Consider the following 17,454-nt stretch of genomic DNA (forward strand, 5'->3'; position numbering starts at 1 on the left):
GATCCCACCCCAGTAAAACAGGGCACTGTGAAGCAATTCTGTTTCTTCAGACTGCCAAAACTTGTTCAAAAAGGCATCTGTATGCCCAGCTCAAGCCTCCTCAAAAGAGCACAGGGCAATCAAAATAAATTCCATGGGCGCAGCACCTTGTTAAATTCCATTTATTTAAAAATGACCGAGCTTTAGTAGGTTGGTCTGTGATATGCTTTGTTATCATTTCAATTGCAGGACCATTCTTTTAAAAAAAACCCATTCTAGTGGTATACATACATTTAACTGACCTCTTCAGAAATGTTCTTAAAAATTCTCTGGAGCAGATGGGACGTGAACATGGGGCTTATGGACTAAAGGTAGGGACGCTACCACTATACCACAAGAATTCTAGAGATGTACACTAATTCCTGAGGCCTATACCTTACGTGTACCCATTCATTAAACATCCATAGTTTCTCACAGATATTTTCTGACCAACCTGTTCAGAGACATTGTTAAACAGCTCTAGAGCAGGTGGGACTTCAAACCAGGCCTCTTGATCCAGAGGCAAAGGCACTACCCCTGTGCCACTGGAGCTCTAAGACATCTGATATACAAGAACCATCTGCTGGGAGAACACTGCTGTATAAATAATACAATGGGACCAGGAGTTGGCCAGAAAGACCTCCTCAATCTCCTTTGACTTTCAATCATGGCTGAGCTCAGAATGAGCCAGCAGTAGTTGGACATCAGGGATTGGCCTTTTTGGGCTGACTTGAGGCGAATTCTTTGTCGTCAGATGGTTTTGGGACTTTTTGGGTTGGAGTTCTCGGCCTTAGATGACGGCAGAGTTGGGGTCAGGTCTTTAAATATTTTCAAGGTAGATAGATGGACAGATTCTTGTTAGGCAGATGAATCAAAGGTTTTCAGGAGTTGACAACAACGTGAAACTCATAACACAAACAATGCTTTGAGTATAGGAGTTGGGGGAGGTCATGTTGTGGCTGTACAGGACAGTAACTAGGCCACTAAAGGAAGACTTTGTGCAATTCTGGTCTCCCTGCTACAGGGTGGATGTTGATAAACTTGAAAGGGTTCAGAAAAGATTTACAAGGATGTTGCCAGGGTTGGAGGGTTTAAACTATAGGGAGAGGTTGAATAGACTGGGGCTATTTTCCCTGGAGCTATGGAGTATGAGGGATGACCATACAGAGGCTTACAAAATCATGAGGGGCGTGGATGGGGTGAATAGCCAAAGTCTTTTTCCCCGGATAGGACTAAAGAGCATATGATTAAGGTGAGAGGGGAAAGATTTAAAAGGGACCTAAGGGACAACTTTCTTCACTCAGAGGGTCGTGCATGTGTGGAATGAGCTGCCAGAGGAAGTGGTGGAGGCTGGTACAATTACAATATTTAAAAGGCATCTGGATGGGTATATGAATGGGAACAGTTTACGGGGATATGGGCCAAATGCTGGCAAATGGGACTGAAGTAATTTAGGATTTCTGGTTGGCATGGACGAGTTGGACCAAAGGGTCCATTTCCATGCTGTAAAACTTGATGATTCCTAACTCGGGTCAGCCATGATTTTATTGAATGGCTAGCAGGCTGGAGGGGCTGAATGGCTGACTCTTGTAATGTTGTGGAGACCTGGGTTCGAATCCTGCCGTGGCAGATGATGAGAATTTGATTTCAATTAAAAAAAAATTCCCATACACCCAGAGGGGCCCCTGTGGCACAATACAAGTGTCCCCACCTCTGAACCAGGAGTCTGGGTTCAAGTCTCACCTGTTCCAGAGATTTATCATGACATTGCTGAAAAGGTTGATTAGAAAACATCTGCTTTCCTCTTTAAGACACCTACACTTTCTTAACTGACCAATGCCCATTCCTGATCAGTATGTGTTTGTACAAGTTTATGGCTAATCTGGCTGCATTTTCCCATCAAATGCGCATATCCATTGATTCTCTTAGTGTTCAGTATTTAATTGACCTCAAAGGTTGAACATCCACGGCCCCCAGGGTACAGAATTCCTTAGACTGATAACTCTGAGTGAAGAAATTCCTCTTTGCCTCCGTCTTAACTGGTTGACCCATTATCCAATACCCTGCTAAACTGCCTTAACCAAAGTGTTGTGAAAATTGTCCTCTTTAATCCATGCATAGACAGTAAGATCATAAAATGTTGGAGTGAATGTAGGCCAAATGGCCTATCTTTTGTCAAAGAGATCATGGATGATCCGATCATCTTCAGCTTCCCAGCCAATATTCATCAAAGCTCATTAGTGGCTCACCAGAACATATTGTGGGGGCCAAGTTATCGCCAAGAGGTCCTCATTCTATTGGAGCTCTCTGGACGACCTGCCACGGGAGTTTAAATCTCACTAGCTGTCCCTTACCTAACACTCAATCTTTCTCCTTTCACAGAGAGCAGATAGTCAGGGCTTTTTAAGATAGAGATAATTAGCGTGCCATACCATGACTGTCAGAAGGAAATATACACACTTTAACAAATTTGCTTTTGAGTCATTCAATCAGAACAATTATGTGGGCTTTTGCTGCATTTTGCTATCACTAATGCCTGCACACACCATCACCAGGATGGCTTAGTCATAGCTTGCAGCTTGTTAGATTGGAATCAGCCCAGGAAGCAAATGACAGAACCAGTCAAGAAAAAAAAAATCTCTTCTTAAATTGTTCCATAAAAGGTGGTGGTTAGGCAAAAAAAAAAGCTGCTTGACTCAGTTAATCAGCTCTTGATGACTTTTCAATGATCCATGAAGGCATTGCACAGAGATTGGCCATTATAGGTGATGGGGGTGGGGGCGTTTGTTGGGTAACTAGAGATCATGTGGCTAAGTCTGCAGCACGGCATTCAACCCAATTGGTAACTCTCACGGTCGGACACTTGCATATCTTTGAACTGAAACCCTCTGCATTTAGCAGATCCCCAGTGTAGCTGTCAAAGCCAAGTACAGCAGAGATGCCTGGGGAGGGGCTATACACAGGCAGAACTGTAGGCAACGGTCATCATTTCCCTGGAATGCCAAACCCACTGTCCTAGGAATTAAACCATGTGGGTTAGAGGTCCTCTCATGGACCTGGCAACTCAGAATGTCCTCTTCATGCAAGAGAATTCAGCTTAATCTTGGTGATGACACTGAGCATGCAACACTGGTAGCAGTAAGCAAAAGGACACCAGTCCCAGTATGGGCATATGGAGAGTGCGAGAGACACAGAGAAAAAAAAGAGGGGGGTGGTTGGGGTCTGGGGAGAAAGCAGGAACGTGTCATGGAGATGGAGGACCAGCACTGATCATACTGAACAGCGCAGCAAACTCAAAAGGGCTGAATGGCCTACTCCTATCTAAATCTGAGAGATAGATCGTCAACACAACGAGAGAGCTAAATGTGATCGCCTCGAATACACTGATGTAAATGAACCAGTGTTAAATGCCACAAGGAGTATAACCACTTTGTTTCCGTGACAAGAAGCAGGCAGTCTCAGGAACAGTGTATGGGTAAACACCACAGTCCAGAGATACGCCTTTCGGTATCGCAAAGTGCAGGAAGCAGAACGGGTTTAAAGCACAAGACAAGGCAAGACCGTTATGAAGCGCTACCACAGAAGCAGAACTGCTAGAGAATTTTATAGCCTGGAGGTGAACAGACAAGATATGTGACCAGAGTCAAAATTAAAGAGGACTCCCAAATATGGCGAGAGAATGTAGAAGACTGCTTTCAAAAGGCAGAGGGACAGGCTCACATGCAAACATTCTTCCAGCATAACAAGTGAGACTCAATCAAACCAAATTCTATCCCCCACCTCTCTCAACAAAGCTGAATAACTTTTAGACATTGCTACGCAGCTGAAAACTAGCTGTTCTCTTTAACAGAGATAATGGGAACTGCAGATGCTGGAGATTCCAAGATAATAAAATGTGAGGCTGGATGAACACAGCAGGCCAAGCAGCATCTCAGGAGCACAAAAGCTGACGTTTCGGGCCTAGACCCTTCATCAGAGAGGGGGATGGGGAGAGGGAACTGGAATAAATAGGGAGAGAGGGGGAGGCGGACCGAAGATGGAGAGTAAAGAAGATAGGTGGAGAGAGTGTAGGTGGGGAGGTAGGGAGGGGGTAGGTCAGTCCAGGGAAGACGGACAGCTCAAGGAGGTGGGATGAGGTTAGTAGGTAGCTGGGGGTGCGGCTTGGGGTGGGAGGAAGGGATGGGTGAGAGGAAGAACCGGTTAGGGAGGCAGAGACAGGTTGGACTGGTTTTGGGATGCAGTGGGTGGGGGGGAAGAGCTGGGCTGGTTGTGTGGTGCAGTGGGGGGAGGGGATGAACTGGGCTGGTTTAGGGATGCAGTAGGGGAAGGGGAGATTATGAAACTGGTGAAGTCCACATTGATACCATATGGCTGCAGGGTTCCCAGGCGGAATATGAGTTGCTGTTCCTGCAACCTTCGGGTGGCATCATTGTGGCAGTGCAGGAGGCCCATGATGGACATGTCATCAAGAGAATGGGAGGGGGAGTGGAAATGGTTTGCGACTGGGAGGTGCAGTTGTTTGTTGCGAACTGAGCGGAGGTGTTCTGCAAAGCGGTCCCCAAGCCTCCGCTTGGTTTCCCCAATGTAGAGGAAGCCGCACCGGGTACAGTGGATGCAGTATACCACATTGGCAGATGTGCAGGTGAACCTCTGCTTAATGTGGAATGTCATCTTGGGGCCTGGGATGGGGGTGAGGGAGGAGGTGTGGGGACAAGTGTAGCATTTCCTGCGGTTGCAGGGGAAGGTGCCGGGTGTGGTGGGGTTGGAGGGCAGTGTGGAGCGAACAAGGGAGTCACGGAGAGAGTGGTCTCTCCGGAATGCAGACAGGGGAGGGGATGGAAAAATGTCTTGGGTGGTGGGGTCGGATTGTAAATGGCGGAAGTGTCGGAGGATAATGCGTTGTATCCGGAGGTTGGTAGGGTGGTGTGTGAGAACGAGGGGGATCCTCTTGGGGCGGTTGAGGCGGGGGCGGGGTGTGAGGGATGTGTCCCCCGCCACAACCGCCCCAAGAGGATCCCCCTCGTTCTCCCGCGACACATCCCTCACACCCCGCCCCCGCCTCAACCGCCCCAAGAGGATCCCCCTCGTTCTCACACACCACCCTACCAACCTCCGGATACAACGCATTATCCTCCGACACTTCCGCCATTTACAATCCGACCCCACCACCCAAGACATTTTTCCATCCCCTCCCCTGTCTGCTTTCCGGAGAGACCACTCTCTCCGTGACTCCCTTGTTCGCTCCACACTGCCCTCCAACCCCACCACACCCGGCACCTTCCCCTGCAACCGCAGGAAATGCTACACTTGTCCCCACACCTCCTCCCTCACCCCCATCCCAGGCCCCAAGATGACATTCCACATTAAGCAGAGGTTCACCTGCACATCTGCCAATGTGGTATACTGCATCCACTGTACCCGGTGCGGCTTCCTCTACATTGGGGAAACCAAGCGGAGGCTTGGGGACCGCTTTGCAGAACACCTCCGCTCAGTTCGCAACAAACAACTGCACCTCCCAGTCGCAAACCATTTCCACTCCCCCTCCCATTCTCTTGATGACATGTCCATCATGGGCCTCCTGCACTGCCACAATGATGCCACCCGAAGGTTGCAGGAACAGCAACTCATATTCCGCCTGGGAACCCTGCAGCCATATGGTATCAATGTGGACTTCACCAGTTTCATAATCTCCCCTTCCCCTACTGCATCCCTAAACCAGCCCAGTTCATCCCCTCCCCCCACTGCACCACACAACCAGCCCAGCTCTTCCCCCCCACCCACTGCATCCCAAAACCAGTCCAACCTGTCTCTGCCTCCCTAACCGGTTCTTCCTCTCACCCATCCCTTCCTCCCACCCCAAGCCGCACCCCCAGCTACCTACTAACCTCATCCCACCTCCTTGACCTGTCCGTCTTCCCTGGACTGACCTATCCCCTCCCTACCTCCCCACCTACACTCTCTCCACCTATCTTCTTTACTCTCCATCTTCGGTCCGCCTCCCCCTCTCTCCCTATTTATTCCAGTTCGCTCTCCCCATCCCCCTCTCTGATGAAGGGTCTAGGCCCGAAACGTCAGCTTTTGTGCTCCTGAGATGCTGCTTGGCCTGCTGTGTTCATCCAGCCTCACATTTTATTATCTTGTTCTCTTTAACAAGTCACTTGGTCTCCGTTAGACCAAAAACAACTGTAGCAATTTTCTTCCTTAAATAGTCTGACTGGAGCTTTATCTGTGCACATAGCAGTGATCTGGAATTTAGAATCTTTGATAGTTTCACTGCCTTGATATTGCCACTGAAGTTCAGAAACACTAAATACTGCTTATTTCAGAAAAAAAGGACCAAGAAACCACAGAGCATTCCCTTGGCATTGTGTCCATGGCAGCACTGTAAGAAATGCCTCTTGTGGTCATCATTTGACTGTTGACTGTGCAGCATGCATTGATAATCCTCCAGGATTACTTCCTGGACATCCCAGCGGACTAATGTTTAGGACATTCCACTGAGCAGCTAAGGAGAAAAGCCTCAGAGATGTTAAAAAAAGGAAGTGTTTCTTTAGACTTCCTTTGAACACGTTTATTTATTGGTTTTCAAAATATTGGAGGTGGGAGGTCATGTGGTTTTACTGAAAGCTAGATAAGAACAAAAGAAACAATTCATGCACTTTTCAAAATAAAACCCTGCACGTTATAGAACTCTTCTGGGTCTGTGTGGTGAGGAATGAGTTTGAGTCGGATGTTTAGTCTCAAGTGGGAATCACAATTGTATGACACAGGAGACACCAGCCACAGTCCTTCATGCCTGCATTAACTTTTTGAGCATTTTGACTTAATGCCAATCTCATGCTTTTTCCCCATCGCCCTGCATATTATTTAAATAGAAACATACAATTCCTTCTGGAATGTCTCAACCAAACATAATGCGTGGGCAGCGCCATGGCACAGTGGTTGGCACGGCCGTATCACAGCACCATGGATCCGGCTTCGACCTTCCCTGCCCTTGGGCGACTCTGTGTGGAGTTTACACATTCTTCCGTGCCCGCTTGCTCCAGTTTCCTCGCTCGGTCCAAAGATGCGCAGGTTAGTTGGGGGGTTACCAATGAGAAATGCAGGGATGGGGTGCGTCTGGGGGGGATGCTCTTCAGAGGGTCGGCATGGACTCAACGGGCTGAATGATGGGTTTCTACAGATAGTTTCACCATATTTCCAGGCAGCGTGGTCTTAACCCAAACCACTCTCTGCATGAACAAATTCTGTCATCTCATATACGCTTCTTTAGCAAAGGCACTTTAAAACTTTGCCCTCTCTCCCTTGAGTGGGAATAGTTTCTCCCTATCTACTCTCTTCAGATACCTCATGATTTTGAAAACTTCTGTCACATTTCCTCACACTCTTCACTTTTCCATGGAGGATAGTGCCAACTTATTCCCACTCTATTCTTAAAGCGGCAGCATCTTGTCCATGGGCCCATTCTCATAAACCTCCTCTATGCTCTCTCCAACACGACAATATCCTTCCCGAGGTTTGGCACCCAAACGGCACACAATACTCCACTGAGACAAACCTGCCCAAGTAGTTTTGTTTTAATGATGACTTTTCCCAAATTACTTAGCCAGTTTCCACTGATTTGGAGGCAATAAGGACTGCAGATGCCAGAAGCTAAAGTGAATAAACATGGAGCTGGAAAAGCACAGCAGGTCAGACAGCATCTGAGGAGCAGGGGAGTCAATACTTCAGGTTGAAATGTTGAGTTTCCACCGATTCATTGTTTCATGTTATCAGTCCGTGCTACAGATCAAGCATTCTTCCTAGACACATGTCAGCCAAGGTAGCATAGTCTGAGGAGAAAGGTCCTGTAAAGATCATTTTTTCTCAATTTTCGGTGTTTCTGAAATGGGAAAGAAACTGCTTTTGTTTAAAAAAAAACAAATGCATTTGAAGGATTGCTGCTCTTCTTGAAAGCAGGTAACCTGAGACTAAGTGCAAGCAATTTCTGAAGAAGGGTCCAGACCCGAAATGTCAGCTTTCCTGCTCCTCTGATGCTGCCTGGCCTGCTGTGTTCATCCAGCTCCACACCTGGTTATCTCAGACTCCAGCATCAGCAGTTCCTACTATCTCTTACTCAGTACAAGTGCTGTTTACACAGCTTTCCATTATAGAGTCATTGAAGCCAGGTGGAGACAAGCTACAGCCAATGGCTGTGTATGAATGGAGCTTCAGGTGGCAACAAGTAGATGTTTGGTCTGTGTGCTCGTGACAAGTTCTTGATGAATTAAGTCTCCTATCTATCAACAACTATGTGATTGGTTTCCAGATCGCTGAATAGCTTGTGGGCATAAATGTTTGGTAAAGTCATTGGGTCCATGCAGGGGCAGAAGCTCTCTCATTTCTTACTTGTAAAAACTACATTAAGCCTGAAGAACAGCAGCTCATTTTTCCCCTCAGCTGTTGAGGTAAGGGGTGGCACTTAGCCAGTAAGCCAGAGATGTTATATGTGTGAACCAGCAACCCTGTACCTTCATCAAGCAATCGGCACAGTGGCTCAGTAGTTAGCACATCTACCTCACAGCGCCAGGGACCCAGGTTCGATCCCATCCTTGGGCAACTGTGCAGAGTTTGCACATTCTCCCCACGTCTGTGTGGGTTTCCTCCACATGCTCTGGTTTCCTCCCACAGTCCAAAGGTGTGCAGGCTAGGTGGATCGGCCATGCTAAATTGCCCGTAGTGTTCAGGGATGTGTAGATTAGGTGGGTTAAGCGGGATGTGTCTGGGTGGGATTCTCTGAGGGATGGTGTGGGTTTGTTGGGCTGAAGGGCCTGTTTCCACACTGTAGGGATTCTCTGGTTATGGTTCTATTAAATAAATATCTAAAGCTTTGCAGGTGAGTTCAAATTAGGAACAGTGGAATGCTTTGTTACCCCTTGTGTCGGCACTGAATAAAATGTATAAAACAACACAAAACAGAAAGAACTGTGGATGCTGGAAACATTCTTGTTAAGTACGGAAAGCTGGTCTGTGCCTTTTGCCAAACTAAATAAAAACAGACAGGCAAATTGAGCCTTTTTTGCTACTTTTACAAGACTTTTCACTGATGTGAAGGCCAAAGGACAATAGGAATTGGATTTCTATCACACTACCTCCAGTAAGACATGGGAAAGTTATCAATTGGAGGAACATGACTAATTATCCAGGAATAAGTCTGAAGGGAAACTAAGAACGGTGTGTTTCTGTTGCTTGGAATTAAGACGCACAATAAGCACAAAAATATTATTCAATGTCTGTCAAAGCTTCCAAAGGAAACCTGGTAGTTTTGCAGGTTTTTTTGTTCCACCGTTAACACTGTTAGCAAATATACACATTAACTCTTATCAAAGCTTTTGCGTCGGTCAATTTGCAAATCATATTTCACACGAATGTTATTGTCCAGAAGATTTTAATACAAGCCTCATTTAATGTAGGATGAGGATAAAAGGAACACAATTTGAAAAAAGAGAGAACTGAAGTTGTTGAAAATGCTAGAGATACACTGCAAGTTCATTAGGTCTGTACAGAAGGAATGTCAAGGTTATTATTTTGAAAACGAACATACATGCGCATACTTCCAACCGAGTGTTCATCAGATTCAGTTGCTACACCACGCCCTTCATTTTCATCATTTCTTGCTTTTGTTTCAGTGTTGACCTTCCTTTCAGCATCACCATTCTACAGAACATGTAATATAGAGAGATTCAGCACAGGTCAAGAAACAACATAAAGTTTACCTCTGAATTGCCAGGAATTTCTCCTTCTCGGCTACTATTGGAAGGGTCATAGTAAGGTCCATTGTCTTCCCCTAAAATGTAGTGTGAACAGAATGAAGAACATGAGTTTTCTGCCAATACAAACAGAATATTCTTTGGTGTTTCAGAACACCATGAAGGAAATCCTTTTCTACAAGTTTCTTTCTACTTCTCAAGTCTCTTTTACAGAGACTTGAGACGGCAGGCAGCAAACTGGAGCTGAAGACCAAGATCAGCCCAAGGAGTGAGTGTGTGGCTGGGATCCTTTGATTGAATTTTAGCGAATGGCATAACAAGCTTGAAGAGCTGTGTAGTCTACTTCACAAGGCTTAGGAGCAGAAGTAGGCCATTCAGCCCACTGAGTCTGCTCCACCATTCCATGAGCTCACAGCAGATTTGATAATCTCACCTCCACTTTCCTGCCTTTTCTCCTAAACCCTCCATTCCCTTACAGATTAAAAATCTCTCTCAGCCTTGAATATGCTTAACAACCCAGCTTCGACAGCCCTCTTCAATAAAGAATTCAACAGATTTATTATCTTCAGAAAACAAATTCCTCCTCATGTAGATTTTAAAAAGGCAACCTTTTATTCTGAGATTCTGACTCCTGGTCCTACACTCTCTCGCAGTGAGAAACAACCTTTATATAGAACATAGAACAATACTGCACAGTACAGGCCTTTCGGCCCACAATGTTGTGCCGAACTTTTACCCTAATTCTAAGGTCTATCAAACCTCCACCCCTAGCTTATGCTATCATCCATATGTCTATCTAATAGCCACTTATATATCTACCCTAACAAGTCCATGAATAATCTTGTAGGTATCAGTGAGATCATCTTTCATTCTTCTAAAATCCAATGAGTATAGACCCAAACTACTCGACTTCTCATAAAATAATAACTCTGTACCTCGGATCAACCAAGTGAACCTTCTCTAGATTGCCTCCAACATTGGTATACATCTTTTCCTACAAAAAAAGGCCCAAAACTGTTGACATGGTATTCCAGCTGTGATCTAACTAGTAGCTGGTACAGTTTTGGTGAAGACTTCTTAAACTACTTGACCAAAGCTTAAGGGACAGTCTTCACTGATGCTAACTTGTGGGGTAAAGGGGTGTTGTCTTTGGGAGGAGTAGCAGACTGGCTATCAGTGACTGTCCAAACTGAATGAGCTGTACAAAGAGATTATTTATAGGTTCATACTCACTCAAGACATGGGCAGATAGGCTGGGAGATTGACATGAGCACAGCTATTTGGAGAATGAACTATTCCAGGCCATCTATTTGAAGTAAAGGTCAATTGTAGGAGGCAAAAACAGGTGGGGCAGTCTCTGGACTTTTGTATATGCCTGTCGATAAATATCTCCGTTCAAGTATTTGCATTACTGCATGTTGCCACAAACGCAATCAGAATCCAGCTTAATGCATTCAATGTCCAAAGAGCTACAAGCGGATTCGATTGCAATTTCTCCTTGGTTAGCAGTGGATCCCCACCAACTCCTCCCCCAATTTTCAAGAAAATATTTTGAATTCTTTGCAGCAAATCTTGTTTCCTTGCATTTGAGCACTGATGTGGAGAAAAAGCTTCTTTGGCTCCATAAGCATTTACAGAGCAGATTAGCCAATCTCATCCTCACAAGATCCCTTTTCTTTAAATAAATACTGTAGTGAAAGCTGTTGGGGCAGCTTTGAAACAATGTGAAGTTCCGTGATAACAAAGTGTGAAGCTGGATGAACACAGCAGGCCAAGCAGCATCTCAGGAGCACAAAAGCTGACATTTCGGGCCTGGACTCATCCCCCTCTCTGATGAAGGGTCTAGGCCCGAAATGTCAGCTTTTGTGCTCCTGAGATGCTGCTTGGCCTGCTGTGTTCATCCAGCTTCACACTTTGTTATCTTGGATTCTCCAGCATCTGCAGTTCCCATTATCTCTGAAGTTCCGTGATGTTCGCCAAAAGCAGTTTGCAAAACCCAGCAATGCTAAATTTAGTGAGAAAGATCAAAATACAGAAAAGGAACAGATTTGAAAACAGAACTATTTCTTTAACAAAAATGAAAACAATGATGGTGAGGGGTCAACAGGAAATGAGCCCACCATTCAAACTAACAGGGAAAGGGATCCACCTGTATGTCCACACAGCTTAGAACCAATGCTGAAGTAAAATCTGGCAGTAGAATCTTAGCAACTGAGGCAGTCAACTCCCTCCATGATCTATCAACTGCAGGCTATGACCAAGATATGTGAGAGGAATCCACTGTCCAGAGGTGATAGAGAGAGAAGTCAAGGCCCAGTTTATTCAGGGCTTTAAAAATAATTGGTGGCACCCAATTGTGGAAATGCTCCAGTTTATGCCAGGAGGGAAGGCAAGGGGCAGGATGTAGGATTTCCTCCCACAGTCCAAAGATGTGCAGGCCAGGTGGATTGGCCATGCTAAATTGCCCGTAGTGTCCAGAGGTGTGTAAATTAGGTGCATTAGCTATGGGAAATGGTAGGGTGGTGGGTCTGGGAGTGATGCTTTTTGGAGGAGCGGTGAGGACTTGATAGGCCAAATGGCCTGTTTCCACACTGTAGGAATTCTATGAAATACATGCATAATGAAAAATAGGAGGATCATTTGTACATAGTGCTGATTTCAAACAGATCCCAATTAGAGTTTGATAAGGGCCTTAACCTGCATTGTAGGCATCACAAATGAATAGATGTCAATGTACTTGACAGGAAGAGAAGGTCTGTTTAAGTGTCACGGTCCAAAGGTTTTAAATACCCTGCCATTGAAACATGGGAAGAACTAACTTAAGCTGCTATTGAATCTTTAAAAGAAGCTCTCCACTAGACACTTTTGATTGACAGCCGTCTGGTGTTGGTTAGAAAAAGTAATCATTGTTTGTACCATTTCAATAGAAATCTTTGTTAATATTTCCCTATCATTACGTTAGTAGGTCTGTTTGGCAGAGTTTCAATATCTACAATTATCTCAGTTGGGGGCTCTGAGTTTGCAGTTTGGCTGAAAGTTTAAACAGGCTGTTCAAGGATTAGCTGCCTTTGATGTGGTGTCTGAAGACAAGTTTGTTTTTATAAGAGATTAATCACTTGGAGATTTAAAATGTTTTTAATGGGTTTCACTTTTGGGGCAGTTTACACTGTTTAGTGGGTGGGAACGAATGAGAGCAGCATTAGTCTGTCAGGAGATTCGCTATTTTCATCTTCACGTGAACTTTGAGGTTTTTCCATTGTGTATATGTGTTAAGTGGCTCTCTAGCAATTGTGGGGGTACTTTGGGACTTGAACAATAAGCGGGGGTACACAAGTTAACAGGTATGAGCGGGATACAGAAGTTGGGTAGGGGACATGAAGTGATGTGAGGGGTGAGGATTAGACGATGTAACAGGATCTAAAACAGAGAGGAATCCCAGGAGAACTACAGTGGCTTGGTGGCTAGCACTGCTGCTCCATGGTGCCAGGGACCTGCGTGTGATTCCAGCCTTGGGCGACTGTCTGTGTGGAGTTTGCACATTGTCCCCATGTCTGCATGGGTTTCCTCCGGGTGCCCTGGTTTCCTTCCACAGTCCAAAGACGTGCAGGCTAGGTGGACTGGACATGTTCAATTGCCCGTAGTATTCAGGGGTGTGTAGATTAGGTGGGTTAAGCGGGAGGTGTCTGAGTGGGATGCTCGGAGTGTCAGTTGGACTAGTTGGGCCGAAGGGCCTGTTTCTACACTGTAGGGGTGCTATGGTTCACAGTGGGCCCTATCACCAGCTCACTAACCTGCCGGTAACACCTTGGAGTGAAAATTAAGTCCAAACGGGTTCCTTACCCGAGGGTAAGGGATTGAGTCAAAGTGTTTTTGGACTTAGGTTAGCTGTCTCAGTAGTGAGGACTTCTGCTACCAGCGACATTCATTCAAAATAGGAATAGCACATGGCATTTCAGGTGAATTCACTTCCCTCAAATTCTTTAGGAAACTGATAAACATGACATTTCAACATAATTACCAAGAAACTCCACAAAATGCAACAACATTTACACAACATCAAGAGTAGGGCTGAACAGACCATGAGGCATAACTTTGAATCACTGGTACATCAGTTGACACTTGGAAATGAAACACAGCAGAACACAAGTTGCACATTGCATTAACGGAAAGATTGCTTATACCTGCCACTTCCCCTCCGATACCAGAGATAACAGCAAGATCTTTAAGGAAGAAAACATTATTTAGCAGGTGGAACAATAGCAAGAAAGCAAGAACAACTTAAACCCATTGGGATAAAATAAAGCTTGTTGCAACAATATAACAAACAAGCAAGTTACATTAACGGAGGATGAATAGCATACTTGCATTCTCAATAGTAAAAAAAAGCTTTTTTTTATCCCTATGGACACAGGCATCGTTGCTAAGGTGAGCATTTGTAGGCCATCTCCAAATGCCCTTTAACCAAGTGGCATGCTAGCACTTCAGAATCAACCACATTGCTGTGGGTCTGAAGTCACAAAGGCCAGAACAGGTAAAGATGGTAGATTTCCCTCTCGACAGGGCATTTGTGAATTACTGAGTTTTGAAATAAATGACAATACTATAGTTTCACGACTCTTAAAATTAGTTTTCACTTTCATTAAGTGACAGGAAAAGGTGACCATAGAGTCTGCTCTGCCATTCAATGTCTGACCTGATATCCTCAACATTTTCCTGCCTTTTCCTTGAGTAAAAATCACTCTCTCAACCTTGAATCATGTCCCAACCATGACAGCTCTCTACAATAAAGAATTCCACAGATAACCGACCCTCACATGTAATTCATTCTCATCACTGTCTTAAATGAGCAGCACCTCACTTTCAGGTTATACCCACTGGTCTTAAAACTTTCCCAGAAATGGAAACAACTTTTCCACACATATTCTGTCCAGTCCCCACAAGAACTTTGGGAGCTTCAATGAAGTCATTTCTCATTCTCCTAAACTATAATATGTACTGGCTCAACCTAATCAACCTCTCTTCTAGGATAGCACCTTTGTATCTGATATCAGCATTGTGAACCAACTCCAACACCAGCATATCTTTCCTTAGATAAGGGACTGAAACTGTTCACACGGTATTCCAGCTATGGTCTGACTAGTGCCTTGTCTAGTTTTAAAAACGTCTCCCTATATTTTATACTCTGCTCCTTTTGACATAAAGGCCAAAGTTCTATTTCTCCTATTACCGAGTGAACATAGTTGTTAGCTTTTAGTGAGCAGTGTGCAAGGACTCCCAAATACCTCTGTGCCCCAGATTTCTGCAGTATTTCTCCATTTAAGTAATATTCAGCCACTCTATCCTTCCTGCCAAACTGCAGAACTTCAAATTTTCCAACAATATATGTGCCAATATGCCAAGTCTTTGTCTATTTGCTTACTCTATTTATATCCCTCGGCAGACGCTGAGTCACCCTCACCACTAGCCTTCCCTTTTGTGTCATGTGGAAGCTTCCCTATTGTACATTCACTTCCCTCATTCAAGTCATTGAAGAAATTTAATGACCTGTGCCTGCAGCACCAATCTCTGTGGTATTCTATTAGTATAGTTACCAAGCTGAAAATGAATCATAGAATCCGCACAGTGTGGAACAGGCCCTTCAGTCCAAGTCCATACTGACACTCAGAGCATCCCACCCAGACACATCCCACATAACCCGCCTAAACTACACATGCCTGAACACTACGGGCAATTTAACAAGGCCAATCCACCTAGTCTGCACAACTGTTAACAAGAAATAGTTTCGTGCATATTAATCTTTTAAGACACTTCTAGACTGATATGGATCAAAAACAACCTCTACAATAAAAACATCTCAAAATGTCAAATGTTAAGTACAAATTTTGCCAAGTTAAAATCTAATTGTGAGTTCTGTCCTGTATTTGAGGAGACTGTGGAAACTACATCAACAAGGTCACTTTTTCCCTGACGATTCTGAGACTAGATTCAATTTGTGCCACTAGCTCTAGAGGAGCTTCTACTTCTCAATCAGACTTAGTTTAATATGAATTTACCAGGAAAGCGCCAATAAAATTTACTTTCCTAACTCAGCAGCAATATTCATTTGTAAAGCTCTCAGCATCTCAGCTGTTTATGCAACAATGTTAAATGGAGATCCCACATGCCCTCTGAGGACAGAGTCACACAGCATGGAAACACACCCTTCGGTCCAATTTGTCCATACCGGCCAGACATCCCAATTCGACCGAATCCCATCTGCCAGCATTTGGCCCATATCCCTCTAAACCCTTCCTATTCATGCACCCATCCAGGTGACTTTTGAATGTTCTAATTGTACCTGCCTCCTCCACTCCCCTGGCAGCTCATTCCATACATGCATCACCCTCTGTGTGGAAAAAGTTACCCCTTGAGTCCTTTTCTAAACTCTTTCTCCTCTCACCTTAAATGAATGCCCTCTCGTTTTGGACTCACCCACCACAGGAAAAGACATTGGTAATTCACCCATCCATGCCACTCATGATTTTACGAACCTCTAAGTTCACCTGTCAGCCTCTCACGGTCTAAGGAAAAACGCCCCGGCCTAATCAGCCTCTCCTTATGGCTCAAAAACATTCCAGGATGGAAAACATCCTGTGTCGTTAATCCAAAAGAAAAATTTGGTGAATTCTCCTCAGTATCATGGCAAAAATTTATCTCAAAATGAACATCCCCAAAAATCAATTATTTGGTCACATTGTTTTGTGTGGAACCACGCTGTATGTAAATTAACTGCTTCACTGGCCTGCATTATAGCACTGACTGCACTTCAGAAGCACTCTCCACACCTCCAACCACATAAAAACATGGAAATGCAGTGGCTTGAAAGGGTTGGCTCACTACCATTTGCCCAGGAGAGTCAATACACATCAGCCTTGCCATTCTAAAGATGAATAAGGCACAGGGACTGGACCCAAAAGAATTTACCTGCAATTTAAAACGGTCCAGAACAGCCTTCAACCCATTTAAACTTTCATCAAGCAACCTGCTGTGGATACAGTTGAACAACAAAGCGGGACATAACACCAGCGCTTCGTCGGAGGCTCACTGATGATGTTACCTAGAATGGTGACGAAACGTCTGAAAACTAACCTTCCAGCTCAGCGAGCAAACTCACATCCAGAACAGTTGAACAATAAATGAAGAAATTATATTATACACTTTGTATTATTCATTAACCAAAAGTGAAAATATAGACACCACTGCATGCTATTTAATGGCACAATTGCTGATTTCATAACATCAGTGCCTTTTTTCAAAGGACAGAAAATAAATCTCCACAAGTGTGAGTACTTGAATGTTGGAATTTAGACCATTACTATATTTGAATTTGCGCTGGAATCTATTGCTCCTTACTCCCTGGCAGCGCTACAATAACAATATCAGGAAAGAGGTTGGATCTTCTTGTTAGCAGCATTCCAGACAAATATTCAAGAAACTACAATGAGAGAAGAAGGAATAGCAGGAGGAACTAAAGACGACAGCAGGGATGAGTCAAGATAACAAAGCGTGAAGCTGGACAAACACAGCAGGCAAAGCAGCATCTCAGGAGCACAAAAGCTGACGTTTCGGGCCTAGACCCTTCATCAGAGAGGGGGATGGGGTGGGGGTTCTGGAATAAATAGGGAGAGAGGGGGAGGCGGACCGAAGA

At 44.7% G+C, this 17,454-nt stretch overlaps 1 protein-coding gene across 10 annotated transcripts in view; it reads right to left on the bottom strand.

Moving 5' to 3' along the window:
• The window catches only part of ano5a (anoctamin 5a), a 195,413-nt gene that overhangs the window by 130,625 nt on the left and 47,334 nt on the right, over window positions 1-17,454 (bottom strand). For 3 of the 10 annotated variants that reach the window (XM_048545535.2, XM_048545534.2, XM_048545531.2), the window contains exons 2-3: window positions 13,949-13,987; window positions 9,774-9,844 (exon numbers count right to left, since the gene is read on the bottom strand). The exons of 2 other annotated variants lie outside the window; for them this stretch is intronic. In XM_048545535.2, coding sequence (XP_048401492.1) covers window positions 9,774-9,844; window positions 13,949-13,987 — 110 coding nt within the window. Of the gene's footprint in view, window positions 1-9,601; window positions 9,715-9,773; window positions 9,845-13,948; window positions 13,988-17,454 lie in introns of those variants that run through there. 5 more of the 10 variants (XM_048545539.2, XM_059652174.1, XM_059652173.1 and 2 more) reach the window with 2 other exon arrangements.

Source organism: Stegostoma tigrinum, chromosome 17 (genome assembly GCF_030684315.1).
Source record: "Stegostoma tigrinum isolate sSteTig4 chromosome 17, sSteTig4.hap1, whole genome shotgun sequence".
Taxonomy (NCBI): Eukaryota; Metazoa; Chordata; class Chondrichthyes; order Orectolobiformes; family Stegostomatidae; genus Stegostoma; species Stegostoma tigrinum.